We start from the raw sequence: 18,200 nt of genomic DNA, 5'->3' as shown, positions 1-18,200 counted from the left end.
TTATGCTGAAAAGTCAGATTAGCCCACATGAGAATAAATTACTTTTAAACATTTAAACAGATTTTCTTTTTTTTTAGTAATTGTAATAGTATTTCAGAATTGCATATTTTTTCAATTTATTTGAATCAAAAATAAATCCACATCATGATTCCTGAAAACACATTTATAAGATTTTATTTTTGTAGCCATATTTATTTAAACAACTTACAAATGCTAGAATCCTACACAATTTGATCAACTATTATGTACTACATTGCAAAATATGTAACAGTAAAAAACAAATGACATTATTTAGTACCCCGATATAATGCTTTCTGTAAATGTACATTGTAACTGTAGTGTTTGGTAACAAATATGGATGATTCATTTTTGGTCCCTGGATGATACTTCTAAATCCTAAGATGTGACTAAAGATGAAGTAATGTTTTCCTATAGAAGTCACTTTTCTCAGTGCTGACCTCTGGTGGAGTTTTCAATCATGATGCATAACTGAAAATCCACAAATGAATCTTGGTAAAACGGAGGCTTTTTGGTTCTCTGGGCAAGTGTAAATCTTTAATTTCTCACATAAGAGAGCATCCTCCCCAGCCCTTTTTCTTGGCAGTGGTGGCCCAGCGCAGCCAGCTGAGATTGCTTTCAGTATAGGGAGGGTAACGCAGCACATTGACGCGCTCCAGCCCCCAGCCTCTCAGCATACAGCCACGCTTATGACTGAACGTCTCAAAACCCCAACGCCCATGATAGTTGCCCATCCCACTGGCACCTGGGACAAACACACATACACACAAATCAGATTTACCTTAAGAAACGGAGTGTTTTTATGCTTTGTAGTTGATGTTGAATTAAAAGTAAACTCAGTATGTATGGCATAATATAACGTTTTATAGCAACAAAGCTCAGTAAATCAAATGATACAATGGACACTTTTCACATTTCCAGGTTTCTTAAAAGTGGTAGCCGTCTACCTATGCAGTGAATGAAGACCACAAATATTTATTTTGCCTTCCAATTTGCACAAATAACAAATGAAGAACTCCACGATAGTGTTACCACAACTTATGATAAAGAAAAAAAAGGTATCTGAGACTGATAACGGCAGCAAGGAGAGGGAAGAATGTCAAATTTGCTTTCCCACCCAAAGATGCTGCAGAAAAACACCCAGCATGAGAGTTAACTACTGTTTTTTTTTTTTTTTTTTTTGCAATTTTATACAAATATCTTATAATAGAAAGTAAAGCTTTATAAATGCATGATGTTTAAAAAAAATCAAAATATTAAGGAATTTAATATTCAAGCACTTAAGAAGCTGATCACTATCAAAATGTCACAGTCTTATGAAAAGCGTCCATGCCACATTATGCAGCTTTTTATTGTAATTTACAGTTAAATGATAGCAAGAGAGGAAATTTGAATCTTCAATACTTTCCTTGTAATAAGAAGACTCTTCCTTTAAGGCTTTTATCAGGCTGCAGCTACTAAAAGAGCTTACAGCTGACAATGGTTGTAAAGATAGACTTAAACAAATAGTTTTATTTTCCCCCCTCCACCATTAGTTTAAACACTCCTGTTGCACAAAGCCGTTTGGGTTTTAACACAGTTAATCTCACTTTTAGTTTGAGCAAACTCTGATTTTATGGGCTCAAGGTGGGTTAGTTTTGATCAGGTTTCGTTGTCATGGTAACCTACACCCACATGGTAAACCTGTTCTTGAGCAAGTTTTATTCTGGGTTAGAGATCGCAAATCCAAACTGGATCATTCATCTGTGAGTAAAGTCACATATCTGATGCAACAAAGCCACTCCCAGTCCGGTGTGTCCTTTTTGCTACGAATTAAAGCCCTTTACACAAAGCATTGAGTCAAAATTGTCTTATGTTGCCTATAATTTATTTATAATATATGGATTCTAATGATGAGCTCATTTATTTGATCTATATTTATCAAAATGTCACTTGATATTAATAACAGCTTTAAATTAAATTTGACATTTAAATACTTACATTTAAATTAGCTTTATTTTATAAGGCTTTTACATTTTTTTAATCTGTTTGTGATGCTACATTTTTAAATCAGTTGATTGGTTGATTTGCAGTCATATAATATTTATTGTAAGTTGCCTTAAACTTTTGCAGAATCAGAAGTGTTTATTTCTGCCTTGTAATTGTATTTAAATGTCATCATTTACTCACCCTCTACTTGTTGCAATCCTTATAAGTTTCTTCTTTTTGTTAAACACATAAGCTATTTTTGTTAAACACCTCAAAACCTGTAACCCTTCACTTCCATAGTATTTTTCCTACTTTGTGATTACAGGTTTTCATCTTAAAAAATGTCCTTTTGTGATTTGGAACCCCTTGTGTGTGAGTAAATTAAATTTTTGAGTGAACTATGCACAGACTCCATCACGAGAAATGATGCTCAATTGGTTTCTCTCATGGTTGTTTGCTTCACATGTCATGAGGTCTAGGGTTATAAAATTACTTAACCTGGTCTTAACCAGTTTGATTTGTACGGTTTAGTCACCCCAAAGTCTACTTTGCAGAGTTGTTCAGCTCATTTTGTACAACAGGTCCCTCGAAATTGAGTAAAATCCACAATGAGAAACGGCACAGGTGAGAAAAACTAGACGCCATCCTGGCAGTATAAAAACATGCAGACACTCATGTCACCCCAGCCACTGAATGAGAAAGTTTATGCTTATTCATGAAGAGACTTGACGGATCGTCAGTAAGTGTACAGAGTTCTTCATGTGTGACTGATGCAGCGATGTAAATGCATGTTTACAAGCACAGACACATTGTCCAGGAGAATTTAGACCCCTTATTAAAAAAAAAATCAATAGTAGTCATCAACACTCACATCGTTTATCTTGTTGCCATTTAAATTAAATTTATAACGAAACCTGCACAATGGGGCATTTTATCAGCATTTCAGTTCACAGAGTGCAAACTATTTGACATCATTCAGGCAGAATGTGAATAATTGTCCAAAATAAATAGGGATTTTATTCAACTACAAATCTTTCATTGGTTCTTTACCATGTATTTCAGGAAGAGTCATCATTTGCTTTGCATTAAGCAATGCAGGTTTTATTACCCAGGGTACCTCCTACAGACATGCATTCAGACTTACCCACTCCACCAAAGGGTAAACCAGGAAGAGTCATGTGAACGATTCCATCATTGGAACAGAAGCCTCCACTGCTGGTCCTCTCAAGAACTGTAGTGACGACCTTAACAAACAGAAATCAATTCTAATAAATTGTAATACATATCAGTCCCATTACTGTGTAAAGGCCCATTTACATCAAAATATGATTACTATAGCATAAAAGAATAGCTGAACAAAACTTCAGCATCCATTGGTGTATATGCTAATATACAGTGCTCAGCATAATTACGTACACCTCATTTTGAAAATGAACATTTGTGTCCATTTCTCAGAGAATGTGGATAAAATATATTGGTGCATTTGAAAAAAAACAACAGATTTATTAATTAGATATATTTATTAAAATATTATTTTAGTCACAAAACATATTTAGAAATGGAAAGATAATACAATTACATTCTTGTAAAATATTGAAAAAATAAAAAAAAACAACTTACAACATTAACAAAATTGTAAAGATTTTTGTTTTTCTTGAGTTTTGCTATTTAAAAAAAAAATTATATATATATATATATATATATATATATATATATATATATATATATATATATATATATATATATATATATATTTTTTTTTTTTTTTTTAATCCTAAATGAATTTGATAGATTAGCTCCAGATTTGGCTTCAGTACTGACTAAACTAATGCAAGAGATTTGTGGGGAGTGGACTCATTTATGCTGAGCACTGTAGTTATAGTCCTCTTTAAAATGATCATTCTATATGTAAATGGGTCTGTTGTCATGTTAGGGACTTTTGATCTTTCTCTTCTTACCTGAGACTCATCAGAAAAGGCGTAGAGTGCCAGAGCCTTTTCCTTCTCATTGATGAAATTGATTCCTTCGTCAAGAGACTTGATGGTCAGAATGGGTAGAATGGGGCCAAAAATCTCCTCCTGCATTAATGCATCAGTTCCTTTTACATCCACGATCACAGTGGGAGCTGACAAATTCCATGATAAAGCAGAGGAGAGAGGGTTGAAAATGAAATAATGGCTGAGCTGCCAACTAATGTTTTAAATGAATAAAAATGTAGTAAATGATCCATGCAGAAAAAAACTTTACTAAATACTGCTGCAGTAGAAACAGTAGTGGATTAGTATCATTCAGTGAAATTAATTAAGCTATTATAGCAAGTTTGTGGTTAGACTTTTTAAACGAAGTTATTTAAATACATAAACCATAAATAAAGTTGTTTTGAAATTGCATTTTTAAAACAGCTGTTTTCCATGCCATTATATTTTGTCATCAGCTGCCATATCCACTGCCAATGCCACATAATCTTTTAGAAATCCATCTATTGTGCTTATTTGGCATTCAGGAAGCATTTTTATGCAATACATTTTTGGGGGGATTTTGTGAATGAATAGAAATTTAAAAAATAGTAATAAGCATTTTTATTAAATAGAAAACCTTTGTGACATCATTATTGTTCTACCATTACTTCTGTCATCAAGGGGTCTAATCCGAACAATTTTATTCATTTTGTTTTAAAATATACATACACAGTTGAGACGTCCAATTTTTATGTCTGCATTAAATTAATTTGTAAAATGATATGAAAAAGTAATTGTGTATACTTAGAAAGCATTTTAAAGATAAATAAAGTTTCTGCTTTGACGTTTCAAAAAAATGTAAGTGACTTATGTATCTTAAATAAAAAATGTTTTTGCTGACAAATGATTAAGCCCTAGTGGTTTGAAAAACAGTAGCAAAGTACACTACCGGTCTTAAGTTTGGGGTCAGTTTTTTTTTCCCAGTTTTTTTTTTTTACCTTGTTCATCCTTGATTGCATTTATTAAATGTAAAAAAAAATAATAATAAAATTGTTAAAAAAAGTTAAATTGTTAAATATTAATTACAATTTTAAATAACTGCTTTCTTATTGTTTGTAGTTCTAAATAAAAATTGTTACTCCAGTCAGTATTGCTTTTATTACTATTAATAATAATTATTTTATTATTATTATTAATAATAATAATTAATTAATTCATTTTCTTGTCGGTATAGTCTCTTTATTAATCCAGGGTCGCCACAGCGGAATGAACCGCCAACTTATGCAGCACATAATTATGCACCCGGAGAAAACCCATGCGAACGCAGGGAGAATATGCAAACTCCACACAAAAACGCCAACTGATCTGAGGCTCGAACCAGCGACCTTCTTGCTGTGAAACGACACCACTACCTACTGCACCACTGCATCGCCAATAATAATAATAATAATAATAATTAATATTATTATTATTACGGTGTTTTCTGAAGCATCATGTGACTCTGAAGACTGGCGTAATGATCTTTAAAATCCCTGAAATAAATGAATAAATTTTATAATAAACAAGTTTTAATCAGTTATTTTGTAGTGCAATAACATTGATAAATTGAATGCAGCCTTAAATATTAAAAAATCCTGTCCCTAAACGTTTTAACAGTAGTGTGTATAGAAATTTTTGTGTTCTAAATATATCCTGAAAAGACTGTTTTGTATAAAAATTATTGTTATACTAACTGACATTTTAATGGGTTAGTATGAAAACCATTATATTGTTTGCCCATTAAAAATAAATTAAACCGTATGGAGGAGGAGGTGAAACTAAAGCTGTATTGCACTTTGATTGTCAACCTAAGGCTTACTTACCGATGTACCTGGTCTCTTTGACACTCTCTCCTCCTATTACTATTTTACCCTCAGACTTTTTCATTAGCTCAATCAGTCGGTTCCAGTGTCTGTCTGTAACAATACGGCCATAATCGGGGCTTTCTTGGGGCTCAGATCCGTAGAAGCTCTCCAGAGCCTCTTTCATGAAAGGTAACAGCATCTCTTTCACCTCATCCGTGCATAAAACATAGTCTGGAGCCACACAACTCTGCCCAGAGTTGAAAAACTTGGCCCACACCAGCCTCTTGGCAGCAGCTTTCATGTCCAGCCGGCCGTATATCAAACAAGGGCATTTTCCACCCAATTCCAGAGTAACAGGGGTGAGATGCACTGCTGCGGCCTGCAGGACACAGCGAGCCACAGACTGCGAGCCTGGAGGGCAGAAGACAAAACATGTAAAGCAAATGTGGACTTAAATCTGTCTTTTTGGGACTTGTGGAGCTGTGCATCGAAGGGTTTGTCTTCAGTGTTTGGACTTTCAGCAGTGAAAATTAAAGCACACTGAACTGAACTAAACTGAACTTCAGCTCTGAAAACTGGACTGACACAGCTTCAATTTACTCAAAGATCTATGTTAAGCTGCTTTGACACAATCTAAATCGTAAAAGCGCTATAGAAATAAAGATGAAATTAATTAATAACAATGAAAACATACCCGTGTAGAAGATATGATCAAATCGGTTCTCAAGCAATGTCTTGGTTTCTTCTGCTCCACCACAAACGACTGCATAACACTCCTGCAAACATGTTTATAAGAGAAGGATTGCAGACCTTATCATGAACACTGTAGTGCAGACAAAAATGCAAAGTTTGACCATATGGGGCTGACCTGGGACAGGTACTTAGGAATGAGTTCAGCAAGAAGTTTTTCTGTCGCTTTACTTATTTCTGATGGCTTCAGAATAGCACAGTTTCCTGAAGAGAAAAAATGAAAATGGTTAAATATATTGAATGAACCAGAAATGTTTTTCACCTCAGATTCTTGAGTGAATAGATTTTAAATGCTTTTGTGGGGGTGGATGAGTGATGGTTTGGGCTGCAATATCATGGCATTCCCTAGGCTCGATACTTGTTCTAGATGGGTGCATGACTGCTAAGAACTCCCGAACCATTCTGGAGAACCATGTGCGAGCAAGGCAGTGCCGTGTATCAGGATGATACTGCACAAATACAGAGAATTTTGATGAGCATTAAATTGAACATAAAAATCTCCCATGGCCTGGACAGTCACCAGATCTAAATGTTATTGAGCCCCTTTGAGGTGTTTTGGAGGAGTGAGACAGTAAATGTTTTCCTCCACCAGCATCTCGCAGTGACCTGGCCACTATTCTGCAAGAAGACTTTCTCAAAATCCATCTGGCCACTGTGCAGGACTTGTATCTGTCATTCCCAATGAACTGATACTGTATTGGCCACTAAAGGAGGCTCTACACCATACAAATGAGTTTATGTAGTTTAAATCCAGGCACAAATATACATATATATATATTGTTGTTACCTGCAGCAATTGCACCAATCAAAGGTGACAAAATTAGCTGAATAGGATAGTTCCATGCTCCAATAATCAAAACAACACCCAATGGCTCCCTGCGCACAAAGCAGTCATCCAGCTTTGTTGCCTAAAATATAAATTAAATTGGGAGAGGTGAAAAAAAAATTTATCAGAATTATAAACCCTTTCCTTTGAACAAAATGTATTTGTACTTAGTTTGTTACGGCTCATAAATTGATGCCTATAAAATGATAAAGGTGCAAAATATTGCACACTATTTTATATTAGTGTATCTCACCAAGTTTGTGCCCACATACGAGGGCTGCATCCAGGTTTGCAGGTTGCTGATGTTGTAGCAAATGTCATTCACCACTATATCTATCTCTGACAGCACTGTCTCAAATTTGGGCTGTAAGACAGAAAAGATTTAGAATCATGTGTGCCAAATTTCAAAGTACATATGTGTCAGCCTGAGCATATGTTTACCTTAGCAAGGTCTTCATGAAGGGCCTCTAAAATCTGTGTTTCATTGTCTTCAAACAGTGACATCATAGCCTCCAGCTGAGTCAAACGGAAGTGGACAGGAAGGGTCACACCTGAGCGGAAAGCACCCCGCAGCCTCTCCAGCACCTGCTTCTGGCCCTCCATTGTGAAAACACCTTTGCTAGACATTGACAAAATTTATGCGTAAACAATATTTTGAAGAAACTGAAGATTTGTTGCATTTGCTGCATTTGTTTTTAGCTTTAAGTTTAAAGGTCACCCAAAAATTTTAGTTTACACAAAATGTACCCATCTTTTAAAAATCTATTTATATAATAGATAGAAACTAATGAAGGCTTATAAGATGTGGAAGGTAGATAAACGATAAAATTATATTGTTGTCTTTTACTAAAAAGTGCAGTCATTAATAATGTGAAGAGTTGGAACTATCAACAAAATGACTTGAATGCATCATAATCGTCATCATCACCCAGCAATCTCAAAGGGCTGCGATTAGTCCATCCTCAACATTGTTGAAAAAAGTAACAGAAACCAAGTGACAAACATGATTCCCAGAGACTGCTGTCAGTCTAGGCTTTATTTAATCAATTTGCTTTTCTTTTTGTATTAACGATGCAAAAAAAATGTGCAGATTATTTGGCTACAAACTACTACCTCACGCCATAACATTTCTTTAAAACATATAAGAACGCAGTCGTAAGTTTAACAAGCACAGCAGAAAACACGCGGACAGAGCAGATGTTTTTGTATGCATAATCACCGCGTTCACTCAGCTCAGCATACATAACAGCGAATTTAAATACTTTTTGCTTATTGCCAAAACCATTACAATGCAGTGTCAAACAGGAAATAGAGAACATCTTTGAACAATTTCGCATGTTTATACAAAACGCGTCCGGTAAGTCCGCCCTTCAAAGATTACCCAAGTGTGTCAATCTTTACATATAACGCCGATAAATATAGTTGTATGAACTCACCTTTCCCAGAAAGTAACTCCACTTTACCGATACAACCCAGTGTTTTTCACTTTACCACGTGCAAATTAGTTCCGGGTTTTCGCCTTTCATTCAGAAGATTCAGGTTTGTCGAGTTTAGCATCTTAGTCAGATACTGCAGCCCGAAAAACCTGCTGTTTGGCTTAAATCTCAGGTCAAAAACAGCAAAAAACTAACAAAAAAAAAAAAAACTTTCTTGTTCTCATGTGCAAAAACATAAACAAAACATTACAAGACCACTTGAAAATTCTCAATTTATCTGAATTTATAATGTGTTTAAGTAAAAAGTATTTTGTTGTATTTTGGCTATATGGGTGATTCTACAGGTACATTTGGTGTCCAAAGCCATTATTTACAGCTTTTAAAATGGTCAGATTTTTGATTATTTATAAAATATTACTTATTTTATAGATCAAGATGCTGCATACAATAACATACAATATTTTTGTAAAATGTGTCTCATATTGCCAAAAAATATTTTCTGTCACGTTCTATGGTGTAAAATATTTAATTTTTTGGCAGTATTATTATTATATATTAAAGCGCGAAATTGTAATTATCCTAATTCTACAACAGTGCATATATTTTTGAAAATTCAAAAAACTAATATATAACTTCTGTTCCCACATCATACTTTAAATTTAAATTTTACCTTTAAATTGGTAAAATTATCTCCCACAAAAGAAAGATAATGTAATGTTTCCTCACTGGTAAGACCTGAAGCACTGGAAGATGTGTGCGCCCCTCTGATAAACCATTTTAAAAAGATTTTACACAGAATTATCTTATTAACAGTCTAACACAATTTCAAAAGGAAAACAGAAAATTGTATCGATTACAGGTTGATCAATTTATACAATTTTAATCTTGATCATATTAGTGCCATGTGTTCTGCTAGCAAGTGTACTTTTGGCTGAAATTCTGTTTCTGTTATATGGTTACAGAATTGACAGACATAGGCTATGTGTGAGATTAAGAGAGCTTGTGCTTCTCTTACACATGCACATCCACAGGAAAATTATCATCTTGGTTTCAAGTGATGAAATGTAAAGAAAAAATAGATTTTAGTTAGTTATTTCTACACATTACCATATTTGTCTTTGAGAGCTGACAAACTATACAATAAATAAATAAATAAACAAACTTCCCTAAAAGAAAACAAAACATTTTTTTAAAATTATTAAAATTAATGTCTTCAGTAAGATACTGGAAAGTATCGCTGTTTATAACAAGTTTTTTGTTTTTTATTATTATGTTTTTAAATGTCAGATGTACTGTACCCTCAATTATAGAAGTCAAAATTATTAGGCCCCCTTAAATTAGCCCCCCTGTTTATTCTCCCCATTTTCTGTTCAATACATGATTTTTTTTCAACACATTATTAAACATAAAAGTTTTGATAACTCATTTTTATTAACTGATTTATCTTTGCCATAATGACAGTAAATAATATTTTTCTAGATATTTCTTAAAGACACTTCTATACAGCTTAAAGTGACATTTAAAGGCTTAACTAGGTTAATTAGGTTAACTATGCAGGTTAGGGTAATTAGGCAAGTTATTCAATGATTTGTTTTGTAGACTATCGAAAAATATATAGCTAATAAAAGGGGGCTAATAATTTTGACCTTAAAATGTTTAAAAACAATAATATTATTTTATTTTATAATTTTATTCTAGTCGCAATGAAGCAAATAAGTCTTTCTCCAGAAGAAACATATTATCAGACATACAGTGAAAATGTCCTTGCTCTGTTAAACATCATTTGGGAAAAATAAAATGTCTCTTACAGTATAATTTGTTGTTGCATAAAATAACAATAATGGTGTCACATGTGTTCAGATATTTTTTTTCAATAGATATTAGACAACAATATCAACTTTAATCTTTAGAAGAGTCAAAAAATCTAAATTTGGCAGCATAACACAGATTTTTAATCACAACAAAATGAAATAAAAATACTTGTTATTCAGAGAAATGGATTTTTTCCATAAAGTGAAAACATGAATAAATGCTCTAAATAACATTAATAAATAACAATTTATAGCATAAAACATTTCACACAAAATCATGCCTAATTAACCCACTAAACTGAAATAAAATCCCATGTGGGCTTTAAAAGGTAGATTAATTAACTGTTTAAAGGAACATGATCTTGAAAGTTCTGAAAATAGCTTTCAAATAATTTCAATATCAAAGAGAAATTCAGAAATTAATTGATGCATTTTATTCTTTTTTGAGGTAAACAAGTTAGTTAGGTTTTTCAAGGTGAGACATACAGTATTGAGAAGCATAATTGATCTTTTATCAAACATTAAGATATAAAAATGCTTGATTTGTTATAATTTTACATTCTGGAATTGCTTAATGGTGATATTAGACTACCCCTGTTGTGGCTCATATGTTTTTTTTATTTTATTACTCTTTTATGTTTCTCAATAGTTGTGTTGTGTAAAATAAAGCATGCTTTAATAATTAAAAGCTAATACACAGGTGCATGGCACAGCTGTTGATGTTTTGACTAACAAAATGAGGCGGTTTAACGCTTAAATGGTTGACTAGTTTAAGCGTGTTTCAGTGAGCTGTAATAAGCTTCAGCAATGTATTCTCTTGGGCAAAAATAGTTTCGGGACTTGCCCCAGGGAATTTTCATTTTGACTCCTTTGAGTGGCCTGAAACTTGTTTTTGTGTTATGCATGATCATGAGTTTCCGCTTTGTTATTTTCATAAAATTATATTTTTTCAAGAGCAATTTAATAAATTAAAATATTTGAAATGTTATGGTTTATATATCAACTGGATATGTTGATCGAATCATACTGCAATAGTTTAAGAGTTAAGAGTTTTAGTAATTACTTAATAACATTTAAAATCAGTTTTGTGTATATTATAACCTACATTTAGACATTTAAAGCTCAATTGATTTGATGTAACTTAGGTCTAATTAATTATACTTTAGTTTACCTAAAAACTATCAAAATCAGTATTGGTGTGTTTAATCTATATTTTAGAGTATATTTCCATTTATGAAGTCTTCAAAAAAAAGCGAATACTTTTTAAAGTAGATTAACAAATGAAGGGCTGCTGTAAGTCGAATTTACTTTAGTATCGAGTAAATATTAAAGTTTCAATTAGTTTTGATATTTTATATTTTGTGTTTAATTTAAATTTGTGTACAATTTGTAACAATATTTACAGATAGATATATCTAAATAGTAACATATCTACCTATGTTATTTTTTCATTTTAGAAATTGTATTTTAAGTTTTTTAAGTTATTTTAACAGTGATAATAGTTTTATGTTTTTAGTTTTAACAATAACATGTATAAAGACGCTATGTAAATAATGTTGTGAAATCTGTTACTATTCATTAATCTACAGTTGAAGTCAGCCCCCCTGTTTATTTTTTTCCCAATTTCTGTTTGACAGAGAGAATATTTTTTTCAACGAATTACTAAACATAATAGTTTTATTTAATACTTATTTATATAATAACTAGGCCCACATGGAATCTGCGCGCACAGAATTCCGCAGATTTTCCGCAGATTTCTGCAGATTTTTAGCCCATTATTAATTCTGTTTATTTACTTGAGGAAATGTGTAAATCTGAATTTATTCAGATTTTATTCAGTAATTTATTACTTTTTATTTAATATATTAAGGTGTAAGTTATGATACTCCGCTGGATACTCCCAAAATAATTCCGCAGATTTTTACAAGAATTCTCTGCAGAAATAGCTAAAAAACGTCTGCAGATTCCATCTGACCCTAATAATAACTCATCTCTAATAACTGATAGATTTTTTCTTTGTCATGATGACAGTAAATAATATTTTACTAGATATTTTTCAAGACACTTCTATACAGATTAAAGTGACATTTAAAGGCTTAACTAGGTTAATTAGGTTAACTAGGCAGGTTAGTGGAATTAGCCAAGTTATTTTATAACAATGGTTTGTTCTGAAGACAGTTGGGGGAAAAAAATGCTTAAAGGGACTAATAATTTTGACCTTAAAATATTTCATAAAAAATTAAAAACTGCTTTTATTCTAGTCGAAATAAAACAAACAAGTCTTTCTCCAGAAGAAGAAAATATTATCATACATACTGTGAAAATTTCCTTGCTCTGTTAAACATAATTTGAGAAATATTTAAAAAAGAAGAAAAAAATCAAAGGGGGGCTAATAATTCTGACCTCAACTGTACATTTAGAAAGTAAGAATTGTGTAAATGCATGTCAACCACAACTACAACTGAAATCCTGATTTTAACACACTCCCAAAATGTATTGATACAATAATAAAAAGGTTTGGCTGTCTGACTAAATGACGTCACCATCCTTCATTTGGCATGCATAGGCCTATATATGATCAGATCATCTCTGCTGCATCTCATATGAGGTCAATTTCCTGACTTAAAGATGCACAACAATCTGCTCTACCTGCTGTTTTCATTGGCCTTAACGAGTGTGTATCAATATTATTAAGTCAATACTATCTCAAAATATAACAGCAAAGATATATTTAACCTGACTTTATGTTTGTGTTTACTTTTCAGAAGTAGTGAGAGGTCAGAATATGGAGTCCATTTCATCTGAGTCAGTGTTAAAGCCTGGAGAAACTCTGAGTCTTTCCTGTAGGGGATCAGGATTTACCTTCGGAAGCAACAACATGCACTGGATTAGACAGCAACCTGGGAAAGCACTGATGTGGATGGGTCGTGTCTGGTATAATGCACAAGGACATGACTATGCTAATAGTTTTAAGGGACGGATAGAAATTACCAGAGACAATTCAAAAAGCATGGTGTATCTGAAACTGTCTGCACTGACAGAAGAGGACTCTGCTGTGTATTACTGTGCAAGAGAAGCACAGCGATACAGTTGTATGCGGCAATGACACAAATACTGGTTTAAACTGCAGTTCTCACATCTGTCAGTAGGCCACAGTAGAATACAACCAAATATAGAAAACTCACAATCACAGAATATGCTATTTTATTCATCATTCAGTAATCAGACATTTCTTTCAAAATCATAGGTTTAGGGTTCTTCAAAATCTAAGTAGTTAATTTCACAAACAATCTAATTCATATAATGGACCTTTTACTCCTTGTATTATGTTCAAGGTTTAAGTGTCATTTTCATGTTGTGGATCAAACTGATTTGGTCTCAATGTAAGTCATCCAAAAATTATAGCACACAAAAACAAGATAAGACTTTAACAACAATAGTCCTCAAACATTTTTATAAATACATTGGTAACACTTTACAATAAGGTTCATTAGTTAATGCATTTACTAACATGAACTAATCATGAACATCACATGTACAGCATTTATTAATCATAATTGAACATTTACTAATGCATTATTAACTTCCAAGTCCATGCTGGTTTACATTAGTTAATGCACCATGAGTTAACATGAGCTAACAATGAACTACTGTATTTTCATTAACTAACGTTAGCGAACATGAACAAATACAGTAGTAAATGTATTGTTCATTGTTTGTTCATGTTAGTAAATGCAATAATTAACATTAACTAATGAACCTTATTGTAAAGTTTGACCAATACATTTTTTATGTATTTTTATATATTTTAAGAATATATCATCTAAAACTACTCAATCTGACTCACAACATAATGTGGCGGTTATGTTGAAAGTATGAAAATGTATTGAAAATATGATTAAAAATGCACAATTCATTCAATCTAATAAAAATATGAATAAAAATGTATATATATAGGAAGATATATAGCAAGAAGGTTGCTGGATTGCTGGTTCGAGCCTCAGCTCAGTTGGCGTTTCTGTGTGGAGTTTGCATGTTCTCCCTGCGTTCGCGTGGGTTTCTTCTGGGTGCTCTGGTTTCCCCCACAGTCCAAAGACATGCAGTACAGGTGAATTGGGTAAGCTTAATTGTCCGTAGTGTATGAGTGTGAATGAGTGTTTGTGGATGTTTCCCAGAGTTGGGTTGCGGTTGGAAGGTCATCCGCTGCATAAAAACGTGCTGGAAAAGTTGGCAGTTCATTCCGCTGTGGCGACCCCGGATTAATAAAGGGACTAATGAATTATTAGCATTTTTTTAGATTTATAGTTAAATGATGTTTAACAGAGCAAGGACATTTTCACAGTATGTCTGATAATATCTTTTCGTTTGGAGAAAGTCTTATTTGTTTTATTTCGGCTAGAATAAAAGCAGTTTTTATTTTTTTAACACCATTTTAAGGTCAAAATTATTAGCCCCTTTAAGCTTGTTTTTTACAGTCTACAGAACAAACCATCGTTATACAATAACTTGCCTAATTACCCTAACCTGTCTAGTTAGCCTAATTAACCTGGTTAAGCCTTTAAATGTCACTTCAAGCTGTATAGAAGTGTCTTAAAAAATATCTAGTAAAATATTATTTACTGTCATCATGGCAAAGATAAAATAAATCAGTTATTAGAAATTAGTTATTAAAACTATTATGTTTAGAAATGTGTTGAAAAAAACTGCTCTCGGTTTAACAGAAATTGGGGGAAAAATAAACAGGGGGGCTAATAATTAAGGGGGGCTAATAATTCTGACTTCAACTGTATATGATCATGAAGGTTCTCTGAAGATTTAAGTATTTCAACTAAATATTAAATTGTACAAATGTAATATGTGTCAGTCTGTCATCTTTGTAAACATGGGTAATAATCATCTCATTGGTATCCTCCTCATTATGCAAATTAAAGCATGATACAAGTATTTAGTGTTGCTAAATCAAGTGATGCTATAGAGGCTCATTATTGCTCACAAGATGAGGAAATTAACTTTATTATTACTTTTGTTCAATCTAAATGGTGAGTTCTTAACGTAGATTTATAAACAAAATATGTAAGAGTAACAACAAATAAAAAAACACCCGGCTTCTCTTTTACAGGTTTATACTGTCAAGGCATGGAGTCGATTGAAAGCTCAGTTCAGAAAAAGCCTGGAGAAACTCTGACTCTGTCCTGTAGAGGATCCGGGTTCAGCTTTGGCTGCTGTAGCATGCACTGGATCAGACAACAAGCTGGAAAACCTCTTGTGTGGATGGGTCTGGGATACAGTTCTGGAAATGGGCATAAGGCAGAATCCTTTAAGGAGTGGCTGGAAATCAGCAGAGATGATTCAAAAAGCATGATGTATATGAAACTGTCTGGACTGACAGAGGAGGACTCGGCTGTGTATTACTGTGCAAAACAAGCACCGTGAAACAGATGTTTGCAGCAATGATACAAAAACTGGTCTATAAAGATGCGGCAGACAGTGTAAAGCTGCAGTTCCCATCATATGTCAGTAGGGTGTAATGGAATACAAGTAAAGTTGTCCACTGTTGTGAATTTCTCTAGTCTGGCTTACGGCACCAAACTGTTGGTAAATTCTAAGACGAGCCCCAAAAAAAAAAACAAAACAGGGAGAACTTTTGGTTGTCTTCAAAGCAGAATCCTTTAATAAGATGAACTCAGCGTGGCTGTGGCGTCATCGAAATAAGCTGTCTATTGGTACAACAAACACTCAGTTTAAATACATTTGATACATGTAGATGGGAACAGTCTAAAACAAAGCATGAAAATGAAGTGTTGTTGTCGGCAGGGTAACATGCCTTCCCAGGCCCGATCTCATCAGCATATAAGTACCCATTCACGATACATTTTTAGCATTAAATCATTGTGCAAATGATGTTCTGGAGACAGAGAAAACAATAGACACAGCCGTGCTGCGAAACTGACAATTTGTATTACTTTGGAGAGCGTCAGGGCTCAGGAAACCAAGACATTTTAAGGTCTGTCACACCCTGAAAACAACTTTTCAGTTCTATATATAAATGTATATTCCCACACCACTAAACAGTCCACCTCCACAAAACTAAATAATTGTAATTTTCAATCAATACTATGTCACTGTCCTTTAAACAACTAGTCTAAGTGGAAACATTTAAATGACATAACATTGACCAGGTTTATGACCAACATTATATTGAGCAAGTGGAATGGCAACAGCAACACCAATTATGGTGAGGATAGTGACAAGGACGGCACAAATATTGGCAGCCAAAGCTAAACAGCTGAATTTTTTTGCTCCTTTGAGATCTCTCTTCAACTTTCTGTTCAGTGCCTGGAAATATAAAACCCACACACACACACACACACACACACACACACACTAAACGTTTAACTTTTCACAATAATTCAACAACAATTCAACAAATAACATTGTTATATATTTATCTTACCTTTAAGGAGAAACACATTGCAGCTGTACCCAGAAACAGGGAGTTGAACAAGGTGATGCTCAGCACAGAGAAGCGCAAGTAGTCCTTTACATTTACTTTGCGAGGACTTTGACTTTTGTGCTGGATTTTCTGGTTTGGATTGCGAGGTGTTTGACGAGGACGTTTTTTAATCTCAAATTCTACTTCTATGCCCCCTTCAATGCCCTCTGCGTTCTCAGCCTCCATCTCACAGTCCACGTCCATTTCCTCACAAAATTCCACGTCCGGAACTTCAATTTCTGGAATTTCAATTTCTGGAGCTTCAATCTGAAAATCCATTGTCTGACTTTAAGGAGCAGAATTGTTCTTCAGGTTTAGGGACAAGTGGCTCATATAATGTCATAAATCATTTTGTATGGTATACATGACTTATATAGAACCCAAAGAGCAGGAGACCTACTTTAGAGCCAATAGGACCGAAAAGCCACAGTTGTGGTATAATGAAATGCATTGGTAACACAATTAAAACAGGGATGTTATATTTTCATGACGTCTTTTAAATGTTCTTTTCAACCAATTTCACTACTGAAACTGTACTTTATGCGAAACAAAGAAGAAGATTGTTTCAAAAATGTCTTATATATTTTTTTTTGTTTAGGTGTCTGTAATTATTGTGGGGATATTGACTTTTTAATATGTTGATGAAAACATCTAAGTTATTCTCAACAAACTGTTTTACTTACAGCTGAAATAATTTTTTTTTTAAAAAGTTGAAACCAAGCTCACAAGATTGGACTGAATGGTTGCTTGTTAAGGTTGAACATTGCCCCTTCCAGGAACACAGACACTCTGCCAAATATGGTCACCTTAGAATTTTAATGTTCCATCTGACATTTTTTTCAAAATTGAGATATTGACATATTATTATTACAGTTTTTCTTAGTTGTTTACACACAATTACTTGTACTTCAGACACAATGACTACAACATGTAACTGATGCACCAACCCCCTGAAACAATTCTGTTAAACTACAAGCACAATTCCTGCTTTACACCCAAATTGCAGGTTTAAAACACACTTTTTTTTTAAAACACTACACACAATTCTTTGCATTTTGCACAATTTTCATGCAGAAAGCTTTTGTTTTCACAAGGA

The 18,200-nt window shown here is 33.4% G+C and overlaps 2 protein-coding genes and 1 pseudogene across 5 annotated transcripts; 1 reads left to right on the top strand and 2 right to left on the bottom strand.

The window, feature by feature from the left end:
* Nucleotides 1–148: 148 nt before the first annotated feature.
* Nucleotides 149–8,862, bottom strand: aldh3b1 (aldehyde dehydrogenase 3 family, member B1). 4 transcript variants are annotated; one of them, NM_173221.3, is given in 10 exon segments: nt 149–763; nt 3,131–3,230; nt 3,945–4,111; nt 5,807–6,199; nt 6,483–6,564; nt 6,657–6,742; nt 7,326–7,446; nt 7,618–7,728; nt 7,806–7,983; nt 8,801–8,862. In NM_173221.3, coding segments are annotated over 9 exon segments (1,422 nt in total). In that variant the 5' UTR covers nt 7,968–7,983; nt 8,801–8,862; the 3' UTR covers nt 149–563.
* A 6,631-nt stretch (nt 8,863–15,493) lies between these two features.
* On the top strand, nt 15,494–16,044 carry LOC147845677 (immunoglobulin heavy variable 3-30 pseudogene; annotated as a pseudogene).
* A 723-nt stretch (nt 16,045–16,767) lies between these two features.
* On the bottom strand, nt 16,768–17,383 carry si:dkey-204f11.3. The gene is given in 2 exon segments (NM_001083048.1): nt 16,768–16,947; nt 17,066–17,383. Coding segments are annotated over 2 exon segments (498 nt in total).
* Between the last annotated feature and the right edge of the window lie 817 nt (nt 17,384–18,200).

This window comes from Danio rerio, chromosome 3 (assembly GCF_052040795.2).
Source record: "Danio rerio strain M-AB ecotype USA chromosome 3, GRCz13ab, whole genome shotgun sequence".
NCBI classification, from domain to species: domain Eukaryota; kingdom Metazoa; phylum Chordata; class Actinopteri; order Cypriniformes; family Danionidae; genus Danio; species Danio rerio.
Note: the sequence above shows the minus strand (reverse complement) of the source record. Positions and strands in the feature narration are given on the sequence as shown.

Coding starts and splice junctions, on each gene's coding strand:
- aldh3b1 (XM_087242071.1), bottom strand. CDS start 7,991: ATGTCTAGCAAAGGTGTTTTCACAATGGAGGGCCAGAAGCAGGTGCTG. Junction 7,447..7,617: donor CGTATGTGGGCACAAACTTG/GTGAGATACACT, acceptor TTTATATTTTAG/GCAACAAAGCTGGATGACTG. Junction 3,231..3,944: donor CCTTTTCTGATGAGTCTCAG/GTAAGAAGAGAA, acceptor CTGTTTGTTAAG/GTCGTCACTACAGTTCTTGA.